At 39.3% G+C, this 22,030-nt stretch overlaps 2 protein-coding genes across 2 annotated transcripts in view; both read left to right on the top strand.

The window, feature by feature from the left end:
* Positions 1–330: 330 nt before the first annotated feature.
* Positions 331–12,333, top strand: guf1 (GTP binding elongation factor GUF1). Its single transcript, XM_061726400.1, has 17 exons — positions 331–764; positions 917–1,028; positions 1,169–1,317; positions 1,447–1,527; positions 2,855–2,932; positions 3,017–3,100; positions 3,183–3,247; positions 3,346–3,549; positions 4,334–4,473; positions 4,720–4,843; positions 6,287–6,419; positions 6,963–7,106; positions 8,720–8,853; positions 9,841–9,942; positions 11,697–11,816; positions 11,999–12,035; positions 12,134–12,333. Exons 1-17 carry the CDS (start codon positions 585–587, stop codon positions 12,266–12,268), a joined length of 2,022 nt encoding a protein of 673 aa, XP_061582384.1. The 5' UTR covers positions 331–584; the 3' UTR covers positions 12,269–12,333.
* A 2,426-nt stretch (positions 12,334–14,759) lies between these two features.
* The window catches only part of pigg (phosphatidylinositol glycan anchor biosynthesis class G (EMM blood group)), an 84,052-nt gene continuing 76,781 nt past the window's right edge, over positions 14,760–22,030 (top strand). The window contains exons 1-2 of the mRNA XM_061725858.1: positions 14,760–15,147; positions 16,598–16,800. Coding sequence (XP_061581842.1) covers positions 14,994–15,147; positions 16,598–16,800 — 357 coding nt within the window. The 5' untranslated portion in view covers positions 14,760–14,993. The remainder of the gene's footprint in view (positions 15,148–16,597; positions 16,801–22,030) is intronic.

The following is a 22,030-nucleotide window of genomic DNA, read 5'->3' as shown; positions in this document are numbered from 1 at the left end:
CCTGAATAGCATAACCAGTAGTGCGACTACCTGCAGAACGTATTTTAGCATGAAAGCCTGCATTTTTAACGTACATCAAGCATGCTGTATCATAACTACATGTCTGCAGTTTGTAACAAAGCAAACTGCGTGAAAATCGGTTGAAAATTAAGTGAGTTATAGTTATTTTACTTATGCATACACCTCCTTCCTCAATAGAAGTGAACGCACTGGAATCAAAGCGAGACCGATCCAAGATGGCGGCCACGCCCGACGTCGGCCCCTGTCTATGGTTAACCACGGCTGGTCTGAAAATCCAACTACATTTCCCAGAAGTCTTTGCCACTGACCTATCACCCAAAATGTCAGCACGCTGAGAGATCATGCACCGGGACTGTTAACACGGGACTATTTACCACATATGTTTGTATATCATATATGGTTATATAAATATTTATTTATTTTGTTGGGAAAGTCCGCCAGTGGCCATCCGTATTCTGATTTGTCTGGATTTTTATCATGAAACCTCAGCAGAAATGTTATTCTGGTAGCCACTGAAGAGCTAGCTGTCAGTCTGTGCTCATCTCTCAGGACTGGAGGACACAATGTTTTGCCTCGTGAAACGGGTCTGCGAAATACCTCCACGTGTTTTACAGTTTAAGATGTGTAGACGGAGAGATCTGAACACAAACCTGAGCTACACAGTACTGAGACACTGCTGGATGAAGAGTTTGCCTGTGTTTTCCAGCACCAGCTTCAGGAGATCAAGCACACAAGCCAGCAAGGTAACAAACATATAAACGTGGCAGATCTTAGCAGACCACTGCTTCCTCATTATAATTCAGTAACACACAGTTGAAACACAAACTCTAGCATTGTTATGCAGATGTTGAGATGCTGTCTGAGGTTACCCGGCTGCTTTCCTTTTATTTTGAAGGATGCTGTTGACTTGTCCAAATTCCCTGTGGACAGAATCAGGAATTTCTGTATCATTGCTCATATTGACCATGGAAAAAGCACTTTGGCTGACAGGCTGTTGGAAATGACAGGTATGCTTGCTTTGTAGGAGACTGGACCTGAATTACATGCAGAATTACTTTATGTTTACAGATATAACCTGGGGTAAATACATTTAAAGTGAATTATATTGCTGTTGTTATCCTCAATGATGATGTTTTCTTCCACACAGGTGCGATAGCAAAGAATGAGAAGAACAAGCAGGTTCTGGACAAGCTTCAAGTGGAGCGGGAGAGAGGGATCACTGTGAAGGCCCAGACAGCCTCCTTGTTTTACAGCCACGAGGGACAGGAATACCTCCTGAACCTCATCGACACACCGGTAATTCCTGAGCTGGTTGAGCTTCATAGGATTTGCTTTTGTAAAATGTGCACTTTTTTAACAGGTTTTTTTTTCTTTCATGTGTTTACAATTTACACCAACTTAAAAACGTGTCAATCCTTCCTCCAGGGTCATGTTGACTTCAGTTATGAAGTGTCTCGGTCCCTTTCTGCATGCCAGGGTGTCCTCTTGATTGTTGATGCCAATCAGGTACAGTTTTGTTTTTTTTCCTCTTTGAGTTCTGTGATGTTATCAGAGGTGGACAGAGTACTCGACCCCAGTACTTGAGTAAGAGTACAAATACTACTGGTCAAAATTTACTCCGTTACAAGTAAAGCTCAGTCAAAATATTACTCGAGTAAGAGTAGAAAAGTACTTGCTTTTAAAGGTACTTAAGTATCCAAAAGTAAATGCTTTTAAATTTACTTTAAGTAAAAGTAAGAGTAAGAGTAAATTTCTTATTTTCCACATCAGTAAATTACTATATTTTTTCTAAATTAATTTAGGGATCTTTTAACTCTTGTTTCTGAGAATTAACTCTTTGAAACCAGCTGCACTGATGTGCTGCTTTTAGAACCACAATGTTATATAAAACCTGCAGAAACACCAAAAACAAATCAAATGACTGGGATCATAAGAGGACAGCAGATGATGCAGAGTTTATTAACAATCATGAACTGAAACCAAATGAACCTGCACCATCCAACTAAGTCTGGATCCCCCTCAAAGACCACTGCTTTACAAAAAACTACATCTCTGCTTTCAAGACAAACGCAGGCTACTTTGGCGGTATCGTTTTGAGGAGGCTTGACGTATTTCCGCTTTACGTACATCCCAGTGGAGAGCGTGCACTGTGATAGGTCTCCTCCTTTGACAAAAACAGCTTGTGTCCAATAGGATTTTAGGGAAGAAGAAAAAAGAGCAGACCTGAAAGTAACGAGTACTTTTCAGCCTTCCTAGAAATGTACTCGAGTAAAAGTAAAATTATTTGTCTTGGAAATGTATTCAAGTAAGAGTAATAAGTACCAAAGAAATCTAATACTCAAGTAAAGTACAAATCCTCTGGATATGTACTTAAGTACAGTACTCAAGTAAATTTACTCCGTTACTGTCCACGACTGGATGTTATTGACTATGTTTACGTACGTATATGTGTTGACAATTGTGCAACAGGTGATGCCTTTCTTGAAAGGCATGCAGAACTCAGCGTAATACCTGCAGCTCAGAGGAAAGTGACGGTAGTCAGTTGTGAGATATGATCTGTGTCCTCGCTGCGTTGCTTCTACTCGCAACTGTTTGTGTCCTTCCCAAATCAAACCTCCTACATCAGTATGGTCTCATAAATCTGAGGCTTTCTGCTGTTGATCCAGATGAGGGCTGTCTCGGGAAAGTTTTCCCATGAACGTTAGGGTCAGTTATGAATCTGAACCGTCACATGGGACCTTCACCACATATAAATTGGACCGCGTGAATGGCAGTATGAACATTCGGGAATTATTGTGGACAATAATGTACTGATATTTATTTGTTTTTGAAGGGCATTCAGGCACAAACTGTGGCAAACTTCTACCTGGCTTTTGAAGCTCAGCTGGCTATCATACCTGTGATTAATAAGGTACATTCAGACCTACCGCTGTTTGTTTGTTTCTTTGTTGTTTGACTTAAATGTATGAAGCAGATAATTTCACATCTTCTTCAGATCGACTTAAAAAATGCCGATCCTGAGCGAGTGGAGTCTCAGATTGTAAAGGTGTTTGATATTCCAGGTGAAGAGTGCATCAGGGTAAGACTGATAAAATATATAATCTGCGTCATAGTTAAGTGTTGCTTACTTTTTTTTTTAAATAACTTCTCATGTTTAACAGATTTCAGCTAAACTGGGAACAAATGTGGAAAAGGTCCTCCAAGCAGTTGTGGAGAGGATTCCACCGTAAGCATCCTTTCGTCATCACGTTTCTTATGTAGACCATGCTTGATTGTTGCTCGTGAATATATGTATGTATAACATTTGTCTGTGTTTCCCTCCAGGCCTGTGGGGAGCGTTGACGAGCCATTCAAAGCCTTAGTGTTCGACTCCAATTTTGACCACTACAGGGGAGTGGTGGCCAATATTGCCGTGTTTGGAGGTCGAGTCAAGAAAGGCGACAAGATCACGTCAGCATATCTGGGCAAAACCTACGAGGTCAACGAGCTGGGCCTTCTGCGGCCAGATGAGCACCCAACACAGAAGCTGTACGCTGCATTCGTCAACTCTCTCTTTTGTGTAGATATTAATTTGAAATCAAAAGCGCAGTTGCTTTTAGTTATAAGGTTATAGATGTAGGAACAGAATGGAAGAAAATCCTCACAATACAATATCAGATGAACCAAACACAGGATTTATTATTATTATTATTATTATTATTATTATTATTATTATTATTATTATTATTATTATTATTATATTTTTAATATTAGAATTAGTTTTTAACAAAAACTAAGTAAAAATGCACAAATAGTGAGTGAAGAATGAAAAACCCTCTTACTGCTTCCAAAGTTATTCATAGATTAGGAAGCACCTTGGTGCTGTCAATCAAATGCAGTTGATTAATTGATCATCAGCATGTGCGAGCACCTCCTATAAAACATTTTTGCAGGTCTTGATCATTCAGGTGTACTTTAACGCAATACCAAAGAGCAAAGACATCAGCCATCATCATTTAAAACTCAGTCTGAATAAAATGTTGTGGTGAAGATTCAGGAAAGTTGTGCATAAATAAATGCCAGAATCTTAAATGAACTGAAGCTACACTGTAAAAAAAAAAAAAGGAAAAAAAAAAGTGGATCCAAATTCCTCCACAATGATGTGAGGGATTATACTGAAATTATTATACCAAGTTGTTGCTTATAAAGAGGCTGGTACAACCTACAGTACAGATAAAATAGCAGTTCTTTTCTGTATTTAGTTATTCATTTGTGCAGTTTTATTGTTTATATTGTATTACTGTTCCTTTTTTGACAAAGGCTGTTGTTGTAGCTTTTCAGGCCAGGTGGGATATGTCATTGCAGGGATGAAGGATGTGAAAGAAGCCCAGATTGGTGACACACTCTACCTCCAAGATCATCCAGTCGAAGCTCTTCCAGGGTTTAAGCCGGCCAAAGCCATGGTCTTCGCTGGTGAGAGTAGTTTTCATTTGAAGCTTCCTTTTTCTTTCAGAGAAGGCACACCATCGCTACGTTAAAATAAGCCATTAAGACCCGAAGCACTATGTACTGTAAAAGTTTGAACTGTTATATCCGTACAGTGCCTGAGGTCTTAATGGGGGAACAACTCTGGATCCCTTCAGTGCATTTTGTGTCTCTCTAGCCAGCGTGGCCCAATCAGTGAGCTCTTGTGCGTTACAATGTTTCTTTGTCTCTCAGGCATGTATCCGATGGACCAGTCAGAGTACCCCGGCCTTCGCAGTGCCATCGAGAGGCTGACCCTGAACGACTCCAGCGTTGCCGTGCAGAGAGACAGCAGTCTGGCCTTGGGAGCAGGCTGGAGGTTCGTAAATATGTCTTTATAATCCCCAACCGAGGAGCTGCTCGTGGATAAAACAGAGGCACCAAAAGAAATGATAAGGAGTCTTGATGTTTTTTAATGCATTGAGGAGTAGGCCTAAACGTTTAAACTTCACTCCTGGGGTCAGTGTTTGGGGGTTTTCTGGAGAAGAGGTTTTTTCCATGCTGTCGTAAGAATAGCAAAATTAAGGAGGGATTGGTTTGGACATGAATACCTAACTTTGTGCCTCAAGAACAGGGGCCAGATTCACCAATATGTTCTTAAGAACAATCTTAAGAAATGTCTTAAGGTATAAAATTAAGAAGTTCATAAGAACTTAAGTGAAATTCCTCAATATTTTCTTAAGAACTGTCATTTCTTACGAATTTCTTATTTTTCCTACTTAAGAACTTCTTAAAATATGTCATTGCATTGCACGCGCCAACAAACAACATTTATACAGGTAGTTTGAGTCTTAACCGTCAGTCACTCACTAAACATGGAGAAGGAGAAAAAGAGATGCAGGAACTTTTCAAGGCAGGAGCTTGAGGTTATGGTGGATGAGATTAATGTGCGAAAAAAATACTATTGGGGAAAATTAATAATAATTAACTACCATGCTAACTAACATGCTAACAAACAGTTAACAGGCTGTTTGTGTAATTAATTACAAAGTATATCCTCAAACTATGACCTACTAGTCTAAACTTGTCTAAAATGTGTTGAAAAAAGTGATATTAGAGTCTTACCTTTTCACAGAAGAAATTTTAAGACAGGTCAAGGTTGTCTTAAAGTTAATAAATAAATAAGTTTTTTAACTTCTCCCTGCTCCATTTCGAGCATGCAAAAAAAGGAAAAAAAAAAAAAAGAAAAAGAAAAAAAAAAAAAAGCCAGTGAGGCATGTTTTTGTTTATGATTGTTATGATTTGTATTATACTGTATTTATCATGATTATTATTTAACTATTGTTCTTTGGTTTAAATATATATTTTTTAGCATGTTCGAAATAAAGTTTTTCATTCAAAAAGTTAAGAAAAAAGTCAAGAACAAATTTGAGAACTTTTATTTCAAGAATACCATTTATTCTTAAGTTTTTTCTTAAGAATAAACTTAAGAAGAAAGTTGAGAAAAGACTTAGAACTTTTTTGGAGAATATGACTTCTTCTCTTTTTTCTTATTAAGACTGAACTTAAGAAAAAAAATGACACTTAAGAATATTTTTTTTCTTAAGAATGTTTTGTGAATACGGCCCCAGGTGTTTTTAGGACAATATCTGAGTTGCCAGAACAGACATTGAATTAAGAGTTTAGTTAAAATTAAAAAGTTATGTCACCAGTAAAGTTTTGTAAATTAGCTTCATGTAATTACATCCCTGCTATTTCCCCAATCTTGCAAAAAAAAAAAACAAAACTAGTAATCCTAACTGTAGCTGTGGACCTCCCCCAGACTTGGGTTCCTGGGTCTTCTCCACATGGAAGTGTTCAACCAGAGGCTGGAGCAAGAGTACAACGCCTCGGTCATCGTGACCGCACCCACTGTGCCCTACAAGGCTGTCCTCTCGTCCGCCAAACTCATCAAAGTAAGAGCCCTTTCCTGCTCGTATATCTCCCCGTTTAACGGCTACGCTTGGCAAACGCTGAACACAACAGGTTTGTGCTTACCAGAAAACGGATAACTCATGACCGCCTGTACCCCTGACATGCTTCACTGTAGAATGATATATTGGAGATGCTTTATCCTGATGAAAGCATTCAATATGTTTCTGTGCAAAGACCAGAGCTAGTTTGAATACAGAAATGGTTCAAGTTATCTTAGAAATATTCTAAGACTGATATTGATATTCTGCATATAAAGGGTTTAATCTGGTCTCTGACAGTGTGATGTTTCCAAGGTGGTGCAATAAAATCAGCTGTAAAGTCCAGAAAGTCCAGATAATTTGGACCTGCTGGTTCTGTAAAATCAGTGTTTGAGAGCATCATGCACCTCTGAAGCATGGACTGAATAAAAACAACAGTCACAGAGAGATGATCTGAGCAAATACAGGGAGTCAAATGCCATCAAATCCCTGTTGTTGAGATGAGCATCGCTGGAGTCACCCAGTGTTCCAAACTTCTCATTGCAGGAACACGGCAGCGAGGAGATAACCATCGTGAACCCGGCTCAGTTTCCGGAAAAATCGGTTGTGTCAGAATATTTGGAGCCGATGGTGCTGGGGACCATTCTAGCTCCGGACATTTACACCGGCAAGATCATGGGTCTGTGCATGGTAAGAACTACATACACCAACAAAAGAATGCCAATCAAATAAACATGCGACACCAATCCAAGAAAGGTTGGAAGCTGTATGAAATGTAAATAAAACAGGTTGTGTAGATCAAGAACTTTTTTACAATTTTATTCACAATAGAACATAAAAACACAGTGTAGATATATTTATGTGTGAGGCTGCTGATTGATGGTGAAGTTGTTCCTCAGAAGTAAAGCTGGGCAGAGAAGATTTACCTATCTGTGTAAAAATGACATCTGCAGCTTGTGAAACAATCAAAAAATAATGTTCTTCAGTGTAAAATTGCTAAGACTGAATATTTCATAATTTACGCTGCAACTATACAGTACAGACCAAAAGTTTGGACACACTTCCCCATTTGTTTGAATGAGAAGGTGAGTCCAAACTTTTGGTTTGTACTGTATATTGCCGTGGTCCTCAACCTTTCTTCAGTGATGTTCCCCCTGTGAAAGATTTTTTCAGCCAAGTACCCCCTAACCAGCTCAAAGCACTTTTGGTTGTAAAAAAAGACCTAAAACAGAGCACTGTGCCATCAGTAACTGATTTATTAAACATAAAAATATTGCTGCTATGCTTCAACCACGACCCCATCGTTGGTCCAAGTGATTGACAGGTGAAGCCAGGTGATTGACAGGTTAGGTGGAACCATCCTGATGTGGGGGATACTCTGCGGTTTTAGGATAATAAGTTGAATAGCCTACTCCTGAAGATAAAATTCATTTTATGAATTTAGACTTATATTTTCCTCATCTATTTATTAAATATTTATTTTTAAAGGATTTTTGCATGGATGCTACTTTTTAAATATATGTATATTTTAAAATCTCACATACCCCCTGTAGTGCCTTCACGTACCCCCAGGGGTACACGTACCCCCATTTGAGAACCACTGGTATATTGTATATGTACTGTAATGCAGCACCTTCAGGCCCTCAATGCATTTAAAACAGGCATGATTCAGGGCAGTATTACATGTAACAAGAGGAGTTTATATGCAGAGATGCTGAAGTGGTGATGGTGAGGCGTTCTGCGTAGTTATAATCGGCCGAGTCTCTGCTGTTGCTTATGGTCGGCATTGTGAGGTAACTGTGTACAGTTTCCTTTTTCCATAAATGCATGGCGTGATGAAAAGGGTGGCTGTCTCCGTTTTAGATTGTGAATCTCATTTAAACATTTTAGGATCATCACCCCATAGATGACAGAAATTGGACAAAGGTTGAAATGGATCCAAATCCAGTGGAAACCACAAAGAAGCTGCTGAAGCGTAAACAACCAGTCCAAAGTGTAAATTTGATCTTTCAGGAGAGATGGACTTTGTCAAAGTTTGACAGGATCATTTGAAGTGAACCTGAACTTTTTAGCTTTGTTTTTGAGAAAACACACATAAAAAGGAATTAAAAAAAAACAGAGCAAGGAAAGTTGTCCACTTATATTTGATATATTATGACATGTCGAAGCTTTGTCATATATGTCTCATAAAAGCTGTCCCTCCAAGCAGCATCACTCAGATTTGCAATTTACCCATGAAGCGGTTCACCAAAATCAATCTTATTGACAGACTAAATGCAGACGACTTTTTTGTCTTCTTGTAGAATCGGAGGGCGGTCCAGAAGAATATCGTGTATATAGACGATCAGCGTGTCATGATGAAGTTTCTCTTCCCTCTGAATGAAGTAGTTGTTGATTTCTATGACCTCCTCAAATCACTCTCATCTGGATACGCCAGGTAAAACCAATTACTTCCTGAATACAACAGTCACCTTTGGTTATATAATCTTCTCATTGTAGCGTTTGTGCATGATCTGTTTCGCAGTTGTTTCAGTAAACTGCAGACACGGTTGTATACCGTCGGATTTACTCACAACTCCTAAAAGGAGATCAAGAGCATCCAGTGAAACAAATAAGACAAAATATTATCTTTGATCATCTATTCATTAAGGAAACAGTTACTGCAACAAAAGTTGGTGAATTATTGCCTTGAATATCTGCTTTGACTGCTCGAGCAGCAGTAATAGCTACTGAAATGTCTCGAGTGGTCCTGAACATCAGCTCACTCTCTAGGCCTGTTTGTTAAATCAGCATTCATATGGATTACATCTATTATTACATTTATTCATTTGTCTTGGCCTTTACAAAACAGTTATTTTTCTCATTTTCAGTCATTCTTTAGAAGGCTGTTGAGTGTGCTTCGTCTTGTTGCGTGAAACTCGGATGTCCTGACGTTTCATAGCTCTAACTCTGCAGTTCTTCTTCTGTTAATAATGACATGCTCTGCATGAAACAGCTCATTGACATTCAAATGACCTGAAACACCTGGCTCGGATATCAACTTAACATTAACATAATGTTTGAGGTTTCCTTCACGATATCAGTCGCAGACATGTGATGTTGGTTTGAGTGTCATTTTGTTCTCGTGCAGTAATTAGATTCTGTATTTTTGGACTAGATGGAGGTTGTTTTAGGCCATATTGATGCAGAAAGATAATCATAAAGGGTTTTCAAAGAAGCACTTCTTTTTATTATTATAAAATGTCATAAATTGTGTTTTAAGCATGATTGTTTGAAATGCTTTTCAGCCTAAAAGGTTTCACCTCTCAAATGGCCTTAATGAATAAATAAGCAAATCGTCACAACAGCAGTAAATATTCTTGAGTTACTCTGACAGCACTTCATGCATTCATCTGGTCACCGTATTGATGTTTTCCTTGCACAGCTTTGATTATGAGAACGCAGGCTACCAGGCGGCTGACCTGATAAGAATGGATATTCTTCTGAACGGGCGGCCGGTGGAAGAACTCACCACGATCGTACACAGGTACATTGAAAAAGAAAAACACTTTAATTAAATGCTGCGTAACTCCGATCTTATTTGTTTTTTTTCTGTGTCTGTTGTCTCCTGTGGCCGAATTGTTAATGTTGCATTCAAGATTATAGTTTATGGTCCTTAATTACTAAGGCAATTATCCCGAGCCCGTGGAGCATGAAATGTATTCAGGGCTGTGGATGGCACAGTCGGTGTTAAAATAACTTTAAACGGAAGATGAGGACTTAATTGTAATTGTGACAAGGACAGTAGAGAAACTTTACAGAAGAAAGTGATGATGCAGCAGATCAGTGTTTAATGTACCCTCCAATAAAGCGAAGGAGCCAAAACAGATTTCAGTCATCGACAGCTGCCATGCTTCACCGATGCAGGTGACTCCGTCTCAGACGGTTCATGCTGAGCAGACTGGAGTCTGTATCCAGAGGAGAGAAGACCCAGTCGCAGCGTAGCACATCTTTTACAGGAACTGCATTCGCTCCACGTCCTCTTTGCACACTTTTACATTCTTTGCACATTGAAGTTTTAAAACTTTCAAACTCGCATGCCTAACAATGTTCTGGTGCCTATTAGGGGTGGGTATTGCCAAGGACCTCACGATACAATACACATCACGATACCTGAGTCACGATACGATACGATATTGCGATATCCAAATTTTGCGAGACATTGCAATATATTTTTTTTAAATCTTTTTTTATTAAATTTTTGGCACAACAAACATTAACAGTGTAAATGCACATATTAATTATATATTGCGATATATAAAGTTTGCTGAAAACTATTTTATTCAACTTTGCCACTGTTCATACAAAAAGTAAATAAAATGTCCTATCTAAAACCAAGGACAGGCACAGTGATCAGTCAGTATAGATATAAATCCATAAATAAATAAACCCTTTGTCCATTATGTTTCATTTTTTAAGGACAGGCAATTGTGTTATATAAAAAATAAATCATAAAATGAAATAAAACGTGAAATAAAACCTGAGCTCAGTGCAGGTCCCTCCCGAGGTTGGTAGAGAGTGGCAATGCCCAGGACTGTCACTTAGGTAGGAGCACTGGGTGATATAATGGGAAAAAATCGGGGATAAAAAATATTAAAAAAAAAAAAAAATCGATATTCAAATTTTGAATATCGATATTGAATCAGCTGGAAAAGTATCGCGATATATTGCCATATCGATATTTTTGCCCACCCCTAGTGCCTATAATCGCTTCTTTCAGTTTTGGATGAATATTTCTCTGGCAAGGAGTTAAACACGATGATCAATGTGAAGATTGCAGAGTTTCACATAAGAAGCAACAAACAAAACAATGTTTCTTTAACAGGAAATGTTAAGCAGGAGAAAACCTCTTGCCTCCAAAGTATAAAATATGCCCGCTCACACTTTTAAAGTTCACTGGTTAACTTAAATTCACTAGTAATGCAGGCAAGCAGTGTTTAATATTTATTCCCTTTGGATAAACAAGCGAGATGTTTCTTCATCTTCTTCCATGTTTCATTCTGAGAATCTCCAACACCAAATCATACTAATGAATACTAAAGATACACGGACAAACATTTAGATATTTAACTATTACACTCCCAATGTAGCCGTAGTTTAACAAAATCCAGGAGTGTGCTTTTATGCAACCAGTGACTGTCTGTCTCCAAATACTAGTATTGATTGTAGATTGTGTATGTAGTCATTTTTGAAATCTGTTTTGCAGTTGCCTCTGCTTTGATGAGTGTGTGTTTATCACAGGAGCCGTGGCTACAGCTCAGGGAAGTCCATGTGTGAGAGACTGAAGGACACTATTCCCAGGCAGATGTTTGAGATTGCCGTACAAGCAGCCATTGGAAATAAAGTCATCGCCAGAGAAACGTAGGTGCAAGCTCTGCACTGAACTACTGGAGTGGTAGAAAGATGTGTGACGCAAAACTTGTTTACTCCTGTTTATGTTTATGCAAAATACTTAAGAATAAATGCGCTAGATAAATAAATATGACTCAATAGCTGACAGTCAATACATCCTTTTAACCTAACTCTCTGTATCTCTTCTTCAGGATAAAGGCATACAGGAAAAATGTTCTCGCAAAATGTGTACGTGCAAAAATAATTTCTTTATTATTTATGAAAAAAAGCAGTAAAATATGTGCCAGGCACCTTCGTTTTTTTATTTCTGTTTTTTTTTCTGGCAGTATGGAGGAGATATAACACGGAAGATGAAGCTCCTAAAGAAACAGGCAGAGGGCAAAAAGAAGATGAGGCGCATCGGAAATGTGGACGTTCCCAAAGATGTATTTATTAATGTTCTGAAGACGAAAGAAAAATAGGAGATACTATCAATACACTAATACACACACACACACATATATATATATAAAAATAATATGTGTGTGTGTGTGTGTGTGTGTGTGTACATGTACAGGTATATATAAATATGGAACATGACATTGTTACCAAGACTTCTTCAAGATTTTCTTTAAATAAAATGCTGTGAACTAATTTGCAGTCCACATGTGTCATTACATTGTTTTTCTCCTTTTTCTACAACAGTTCTCTGACTCACTGTTTAATATGAGTTTAATCCAAACATGGCATCAATCAGGAAGATGTGTTCTCATTGGCAGAAAGTCCAAAATCCTCGAAACATGACCATGAATATGCATATTATGCATCGCATTTACATGTTTTGAAAATCCTCCTCTGTTCAGTTTAAGGGGTGTAGTATTGTGAATTTTTCCCTTTTGTATTGTGTACCTGTCAGGTTTTACTTAACTCATTTTATGAAAAAGGGTGTGCAAATCTGTGGATGTGTTTGCTCACCACATTTTAAGCACTACATTGGTATTATTGGTAAGTTGTACATAAACGTCACCCGATGTGCACTCGTGGGAGGAATTTTGTCCACTCTTTTCTCACATGTATTATGTTTTTGGAGGATTTCCCACCTGATCTGCCAAAGCATAACTTCAGCTCACATAATTGTCAGTTTAAGAAAGTTGTATCACACTATCCTCCCAGTAGATGGCAGCAGACACACAAGCATCCACACAGGGAAAGGAGTTAATTTCTGTGTGTAAATTGCCACTTGGGTCCAGATCATAGTGGTGTCACATAAGGGCTAAAGTTGGGTAGGTCTCCAACAGCTGGAATGACCTGATGGAGGTAACACACTGTATCTCAGCGCTGCTGGGCATCTTCCACAGGGACACTGAGGATGTGTTTTGATGAGCTCAACTTCAGTGAGTGAGATGTTCCCAGGAAAGAACACTTGAACTGTATCTACAGTATATCAAGTTGATCTTTCTTTGCTTCAGTGATGCCAGGTGTTATTGACTCTGATATATTGATATTGTCCAATATTTAAGACAGATTATTATTTTGATTTTGTCAAATAAGTAAAGTTTCACTGCAATTTGAACTGTCGAGGAATCAACACATTTTCTATACATATAGTTTTTTGGCAATAACCTGTATTCTCATGCAGACATCAAAAGAAACTTGATGTGTTGGTACTGAATCAGCTGCACAACACTTCAAAACTTGCTCTTTCCCTAAATTATTGACAAGCCCTTAGATGGTTTCACATTCCAATATGCTGTTTTGACACACAATATATTGAGAATTTAAAGTTGTAAATTAAAATTTTCATTAAAATTTTGGATTAGTGATGATTTGGTTGCACAAATAACTGGTAACAGCCATCCTCTGGATACAATCAGTTCTATCAACCTGTCAGTGTCATACACTCTTTTACAATATTACATCTATTTCTTGGTACAGATGGAGATGCATATCTGCTGGGTGAGTTTGATTTATTTAGACACATTTATATGCTCAACACTTCTGCAGATGCTGTATGTTTTGTGACAGGTGATTTGGAGCAACATTCTCAATATGCAGAATAACACTCATAAATATTGGCAGAATTTCTTGCTCCAAACTGAATAAATCTGTTAGAAGGATCCTTCTCAGCAGCCTGCCGGCCAGCAGGTTGGATTATTATTGTTATTATTATTATTTTTTTTAAACTTTATTAGCAAATCTTGCTATACAAACACCAACAAGGTATACAATAGTGTGGAACAGCACATACAGTGATGGAGTAAATTAAAAAACGATCTAGTATGAATAAGAAGCATTATATAGACAATGAAGGTAATAATAATAATAATAATAATAAAGATGAGTAAGTAAATAAATGGAGAATAAAATAAATACATAAATAAATAAAACAGGTATGAGGAATAGAATCAGATGCATAGAAAACAATAAGGAAAGGTCAAGACAGTTATAAATAAAAGGTTAGTCAGAGGATACAGGGAAAAACTTTTCATAGTTGATTAAAAATATACAGGACTGTCTCAGAAAATTCGAATATTGTGATAAAGTTCTTTATTTTCTGTAATGCAATTAAAAAAAACAAAAATGTCATACATTCCGGATTCATTACAAATCAACTGAAATATTGCAAGCCTTTTATTATTTTAATATTGCTGATTATGGCTTACAGTTTAAGATTAAGATTCACAGAATATTTAAATATTTTGAGATAGGATATTTGAGTTTTCTTAAGCTGTAAACCATGATCAGCAATATTACAATAATAAAAGGCTTGCAATATTTCAGTTAATTTGTAATGAATCCAGAATGTATGCCATTTTTGCATTACAGAAAATAAAGGACTTTATCACAATATTCTAATTTTCTGAGACAGTCCTGTATTGCTTTTAGCAGCAGGTTGGGTTTCTTGTATCTGACGACGGACGTGATGACGCCGAGGAAACGCGCGTGTGTGTAGTTTGGACCTGCGTCCGACCCGTAGTTCCGTGTTGTCACCGCGGAAGATCCTGACTGAACAACGATAACCGGTATTAATGTTCTAATCTGAATTTAACAGGGTATTATTGATCATGTAGGTAGTCTAGTGGACCAAGGCGGGCTGTTGTAGCTGGTGTGGTGTGTGTCAGCTCGGTTCCGTGTGGATAGGCATGTGTTCCGTCATCTAGCAGGTCCGACAGGTTCATCCTCACTCCTCCTCCTCCGGACCCGAACATGAGGGTCCGCTCGTCGCTGTTCGCCTCCTTCATCCTGCTGTGTGAGGTGGTGGGCACCGTGCTGTTCCTGCGGGGCTTCTTCCCCGTCCCCGTCAGGTCCTCCCTGCCCTCCAGGAGCCGGCCGGAGGACGTCCCGAGGGAGCCGCTGGCAGGTGAGCCGTCCCCGGTCCAGTCCAGGTCCAGTCCCCCCAGGCCCCAGTCTCCCCCAGGTCCAGGTCCAGGTCCCCCCCAGATCCTAGTCCCCCCCAGGTCCTAGTCCCCTCAGATCCTAGTCCCCCCCAGGTCCAGGTCCAGGTCCTAGTCCCCCCAAGGTCCAGGTCCTAGTCTCCCCAAATTCTCCTTCTCACCTACATATTCCTCCATTCACTGACCCCAAATACTTGTGCGACCTCCTCCACCAATACACTCCATCCAGGAACCTGAGGTCTTCTGATGTCAGACTCCTCTCCATCCCCCGTACCCGTTTAAAAACCTTTGGAGACAGGGTTTCAGCGTGGCTGCCCCCACCCCCCTCTGGAACTCTCTCCCCCTTGAAATCCACCACTCCCCCACTCCCCACAGTTTCAAAACACACCTCAAAACACACCTCTTCTCCTTTTCCTTCCCTGAATAGGCTAAGGTCCCCTCCCTGGTTTTGTATTGTTTGTTTGCCCCCCTTTTCTAAAGCGACCTTGGGTACCTTGAAAGGCGCTATAAGTACAAGTTATCATCATATATTATTATCATGGCCTTTGAGGCACAAGTATGTTTACAAGTTTTCTACAGACTTTCTGTTTGCACTTTTGTTAAAATGTGCACTATTACGGAATGGATGTTCCGCTTGCTTTCTATTGTTTTATATTAAAGCTAGGGTCTACGACCTTGAGTTTTTTTTTTAAAAAGACACCTACTCCCCACACAAACTCCCTCCCCCCTGTGCTCTGCCTCACATGAAGCTCCTGCCTCCGACACCCCCCCTCTGGTACAGGAGCCAGCAGGACGTGTTGCCGTACTTATGGAGGCGGGGAGTAGGTGAGGACTGTCCAATCACTGACATTCAAGCAGATTGACCAATAGGCGCCGTTCGGGCAGAATGGCGCCTATTGGTTGACTTCTTTGCAGGATTACAGCAGATAGAAGAAGTATTTTCTTTTGGTTCTTTTTGCTAATTGTATTTCATAGGTAACACTATTGGGCCATAACAACCTTATAAATGATTTTGATAAAAATGTACAATATGTAAAATCGTAGACCCTAGCTTTAATTTATACAATTTTAAGTTAAGCAGGACAGGTTTCTGTTTAAGAAAGATACTTCATTTTGTTATTTTGTATTAAAGTGAATTACTGGATAATAATTTGTTTTCCATGTGTTCATGGCATTGAAAAATATGCATCTAATTCAATTCAGGTTCGAGTCAAATAATAAAAAATCGTTTCACTCAAACAAAGGGGCTAAAAAAATTCATCACGCCAGGAAGGATGAAGGCAATCGGGTTGGCCGGCCCTGCAAATGAGGTGTCCCTTATTTATTTATCAGGGAGTTGGCATCCCTACCCACCCCACTCCGGTCCAGTCCACCGTCCCCTGCCCAGAACTCACCAGACCTGTCCTCTCATCACAGGTGGCTCCACGAACGCCTCCGCCCCCCGGCCCCTGTTCAGCAGGGTGGTCATCATGCTGGTGGACGCCCTCCGAGAGGACTTTGTGTTGGGGCCCCAGGGCCGCGTGTTCATGCCCTACACCAGACACCAGGTGGAGAGAGGCTCATCCCACAGCTTCGTGGCCAAGGCACGAGCCCCCACGGTCACCATGCCCAGGATCAAGGTGAGGTCACAGGGGGCACGTTGGGGATGTGATCTGCACTGACTGATCTACACTTGTGTGAAAAAGTGTTTGCCCCTTTCCTGATTTTTTTTTTTTTGCATGTTTGTCACACTTAAATGTTTCAGATCATCAAACAAATTTAAATATTATTCAAAGATAACACAAGTAAACACAAAATGCAGTTTTTAAATGAAGGTTTTTATTATTAAGGTTAAAGAAAAGTCCAAACCTACATAGCCCTGTGTGAAAAAGTGATTGCCCTCCCCTTTTAAAATATAAATTAACTGTGGTTTATCACATCTTTGGAAAGCTGAGTTTGATTTCTCCAGCCACACCCAGGCCTGATTACTGCCACACCTGTTCTCAATCAAGAAATCACTTAAATAGGAGCTGCCTGACAAAGTGAAGTAAACCAAAAGATCCTCAAAAACTAGACATCATGCTGCCATCCAAAGACATTCAGGAACAGATGAGAAAGGGGCAAACACTTTTTCACACAACTGTATGCTGGTCCCTCAGGATCTGTGTACCTGTGCTGTGTTTGTACAGGAACACAAATGAGCTTTTATTATACATCATTTAAATCAGTGATTCTCAACTGGTGGGTCGCGGGCCTTTTCCCCAGGTAAAGGGAACACTCAGGTAAAGCTACGTTTTTTTGAGTCTTTCTAGAACTACCACTCAGTTGTTGTACTTTTTATTTCATGTATTTTGCAGGACAACACCAACTGAATTTGTTAATAATGATGTTTTGATTGCTACGTCAGCTTTATAATCTTGATTTGGTGATTGAATAGCTTTACTAGTGCACTGCTTGTTATAAGGTATATTCAATTAGTGGGTAGTCTGCTAAAACCAAATATTTCTAAGCTTTTTTGGAACTACTTTTCAGTTAATGCACTTATTTATTTTGCGTTACTTCTGTACAATTTGAAGTTTAAACTTTTCATTGTTTAAGTTTTCATGATTTGGGTCATGGCTTTTCATGGGTCCCAAAGCCAGACCAGTTGAGAACCTCTGATTTAGATAATAGTAATAATAATAATAATAATACATTTTATTTATATAGCGTATTTATAATAGTGTAATAATAGTGATCCAAGAAATGAACTGAGAAAAGGGTCACATCACAATGTTTCTACTCTTCTAGGACCACAGCACGGTTGGAGTAATGAAATTATCAGAATACACGGCTTAATATAAATGAATCTAGCGTCACTAGTTTTTTATTTTTTTATTTTCAATTCAGTTTTATTTATATAGCGTCTATTACAATAGAAGTTGTTTCTAGGATCTTTCCAGAAACCCAGAACATGACCCCCGAGCAATTATTACATAAACATAGCATAAACAGTGGCAGGTAAAAAAAACTCCACTAGTGGGAGAAAAACCAAAAGTTGTGTAAACATCTCCTCGGACTCAATTTGTTCACAAAAGTTTATTAACACTGGATTTTGTTAGAAGTATTAAAGGAAAAATCCCCTCTGTTGTTAACCTTTTAAGGGTCATTTCAGTTTATTATATTAGTAATGACAATCATGTAATACAGGAATACCATAAGACTGATGTTTTCAAAGACTGTCAGCATGTCATTCTAAATAAAATCAGTGCAGCCATGTGCCATCAGCAGCAGCATCGTTTCATTACCAGACAGCAGGGTTAATCTGAGATTTCAGAGTGGAGAGTGGGGACATACTGGACCAAATAAAGTGGCTGCTGAGTGTAGAGTGTAGATGTTCAAGCAGAGTAGTTTGACAAATTAATCTAAACCCTTCTAGATAACAAGAGTGCCTGTATGCTGTCCCCACCTCAAAATTGTATATCTGCTACTTCATCATCTGGTTTGGGGATCCTGCAGAAGGCAGCAGACAGTCATTAGTGAGATCTTGCTTTGGTTATGAACGTGACATCTTTCTATCCCACTTTTCTAGTTTGTGTCTGATTGAACCATCACGCGTAAATCACATGAATGTCCAAACATACTCTCTTCCAAATTACATCTGGGCCACAAGGTGATTAAACTGATTATTTGAACCAGGGCAATTACAGTTATTTACTATAACTAGGACAGGGATTGATGCTGCATTAACTACACGAGATAGCCGACACTGTTCAAACCTCCCTTTAGCCTGTTCAAACCACATCGTTCAACTAAATTTAGTCATTTAGCAATCCCTTTTGTGCAAAGCAACTTTTGTGTCGAGAATAATATTTTTGTTTCAGTTCAGTAAGACATTTTTGCGTAAACATTAAATGCAAAAGAGAGAACGGTTCACCTTTTCTTCATGGGTTTGTGAAGGTTAGCCTTACCTGTAGATGTGGTTTGCGATTTCTTACTTCCTAAAGAGGACGTTGTTATAAAGTCATGTTGAAGAAAGATGTGATCAACATATCAACATGTGTATGTTTTGAATATGATGTAAGACCCTTGGTAAGCTTACCGTCTTTACACAGCCTTCAAATATTCAATCCTATAGAGAAGATCCACGTCAAGACTCATTACTGGCTGAGATGGGATTTTCTGCTGCTTCTGCAAATGTTTTTTTTTTTCTACATATAAAATGATTGTTTATGATATTAGAAGGCAAAGACCCAAGGAAGTCATTGTTTAAACTATCTCATATCCATAATTTATTCTAGAACCAGACAAAGTGCTAATATTATTTACATAATCTAACAATATTGGGTTAGACACTTCTGGCTCCGCTCAGCCAGCCAAACCAAAGAGTTATCAGCAAACTAAGCCACGCATGTCTTAGTACCTCCAAATTTAATGCCCTTACCGTCTGAGTCCCCCCCAAGGGCGACTGCTAGGCCCTGCAGGGCTGTGTTAAATATCAGGGAGGACAGGTTCTTCCTTGGTCAAGTCCACATCTGAGGGAGAATAGTTGTGGATATATTGTCCCTTTTGTTTCTGCTTATTATTATTATGCCAGTTTATTAGGGTCACTTGAAGTGAAATAATATAGGATGAGATTGGAAGGTTAATTTTGGGGAAAAAAATCCAGAGTTTCTGAGTTTATGAACTTGCACGTCTGAGTTTCTGAAGCTATGATTTCTGACCTTAAAATCAGCGGGCCAATGGTACTGTTAGTTAGCGTATGAATAATTAAGCTGCACCACTTAAACCAAATCATTTCAAGTTTAAGCTGCAACTGCTTTCAGAGTTGAACGTGACTGCGGTGGTACAACAGCACAGATTCTGCTGATGGGAAGTTAAACGGGCCAACATTAACTCTGCAGAGTCGGTACAACTGACACTACACTAGAAAACTGACCCGGCATCCACCCTAAAAGGAAAAAAACAACAATGAAACACACAAATCCTTTTACTTATTTTCGGCAGGGCTGTCGAAATTGTATTAACCTTTTTTTTTGTGTTGTCAATCCCACTGAGGTATAGCAATTCAGTCATGTCAAATGTGCCATATGGACATCAAATCTTCTCTATTGCCAGTGTACAGGATATTAAGAATTATGCTTATATTCCCGAAGGAACATGTGTCCCGGAGAAGGATGGATTATGCTTTTGTAATTATCTTAAAGTTGTAAATGATCAGAGCAGTGGGCCCATGACTTCCTGTTGCTTTCATCTTTAACTTTGTCTTAATAGGATATAAATATTAACTTCATTGACAGATGAGAGACGTTTTTTTTTATTGCTATAAATCCTTCTTGGCAGCAGAGGTGCAGGGATGTCTTGGAAAGCTTCATAAAACTCCACACCAAGCACATTTGGACTCAATGCTTTTCCGGTAGGGAATCACTTAATGGCATGCCGTCGCTAAGATGGGATGAAATCTGAACCCAATACAGTAATATTATTTGCTTGCATCCTCTTTTTCTGTTTTTGTCAATTAAAATAATAAAACAAAACAGGTATGTCATTTCAGTCCATCGTTGGAAGTGCCGTTTCATGTGTCAGAAATGACATTATTTGTGAGTCCCATTAAACATTTTAAAAGAATAAGAGAGGAACGTTTTAACAGAGCTGAGTTTCCATCCTTTAACTAATGAAATTATTTGAAAGCATGAAAACGTGGTGTGTTTTCATGCTTTTGTCGATGTATCAGTGGGATGCAGATCGAGGAGGGAATTACAGTCACGGTGTGTGGCGGTTGGTTGGGCTGACACGCAGCTGTAAACAGACTGGGAAAGAGTGTCAGCATGTTGTTGATGGTGGTAGATTGAATAAAAGGTTGTTTGTTTTTGAGGGGGGGTTACCAAGCAAAAGCAGCAGCTCCATCTTGTCAATTTGCTGTAGGTGCAAGCTGTCAGCTAATACTGAGGCAGAGTGTCAGAGGTCAGAATAAAAGCCAATATTCATGCTTGAGCAGTGGTAGAATGAATGGATGTGCTGACAGCATCAAGCTGTTGTAACGTGAGAAGATTGGAGCCTTGCTGGTAAATATATACAGTGTTGTTCTTATAAATGTGCTCAGAAAGGTGGAGTAGAAGCCACGAGGGTGCACACTCAGCAGTGGGTTAGGAAGGGGGGCAGAGATCATTTCTTGCAGTATTGAAGACAGTGGACAGAGATGAATGAAGTGATGTGACACAGGAGCACCAGAACAGCCTCCGTTTACTCTCCCATCCATCTATCCAACCACATTTGGGTTGCGCTGGCAGCAGGCTAAGCAGATGGGCCCAGACATCCCTCTCCCCGGCCACCTCCTCCAGCTCCTCTGGGAGGACATCAAGGTGTTCCCGCCAAGAAATATAATCCTGCCAATGTGTCCTGGGTTTGCCTCAAGGGCTTCTTGTGGTTGGACATGCCCCCAAACCCCCCAGGAGGCCTTATAACCCGACACCTGAACCACCTGTGGGATCCTCTCGATGTGAAAGAGCAAGAGGATCTCTGTCCTGAGTCCTTCCTGGGTCACTCAACTTTTCACTCGAAGGGAGAGTTCAGCTGCCCTACAAAGGAAACTCATTTCAGCTTCTCATATTTCCAAACTCATTCTGTCTGTCTCTGCCCATAACTTGTGATCAAAGGTGAGGGGAGGATACCATACTGATCCAGTCTCCTGTTTGATTTTTCTCTCATTCATGAATACAACACTAAGATACCCTAACTCCTGTACTTCAGTCCACTCCTCTATCACCCTTTTCCTAATGAGAACCATGGTGTCAGATTTGGAGGGTCTGATTCTCATTCCTGCCATTCCTGCAGGACCACGTCATCTGCTGAAAACCGAACATTCTTGATTTGCTTAATTATATGGTACTT

Source organism: Cololabis saira, chromosome 7 (assembly GCF_033807715.1).
Source record: "Cololabis saira isolate AMF1-May2022 chromosome 7, fColSai1.1, whole genome shotgun sequence".
Lineage (NCBI taxonomy): Eukaryota > Metazoa > Chordata > Actinopteri > Beloniformes > Belonidae > Cololabis > Cololabis saira.
Note: the sequence above shows the minus strand (reverse complement) of the source record. Positions and strands in the feature narration are given on the sequence as shown.

Excerpts from the sequence above, each read along its gene's own strand:
- guf1 (XM_061726400.1), top strand. The coding sequence starts at position 585 with ATGTTTTGCCTCGTGAAACGGGTCTGCGAAATACCTCCACGTGTTTTA. Across the intron at positions 6,420-6,962 it reads CGTCCGCCAAACTCATCAAA|GAACACGGCAGCGAGGAGAT; the intron begins GTAAGAGCCCTT and ends TTCTCATTGCAG. Across the intron at positions 7,107-8,719 it reads AGATCATGGGTCTGTGCATG|AATCGGAGGGCGGTCCAGAA; the intron begins GTAAGAACTACA and ends GTCTTCTTGTAG.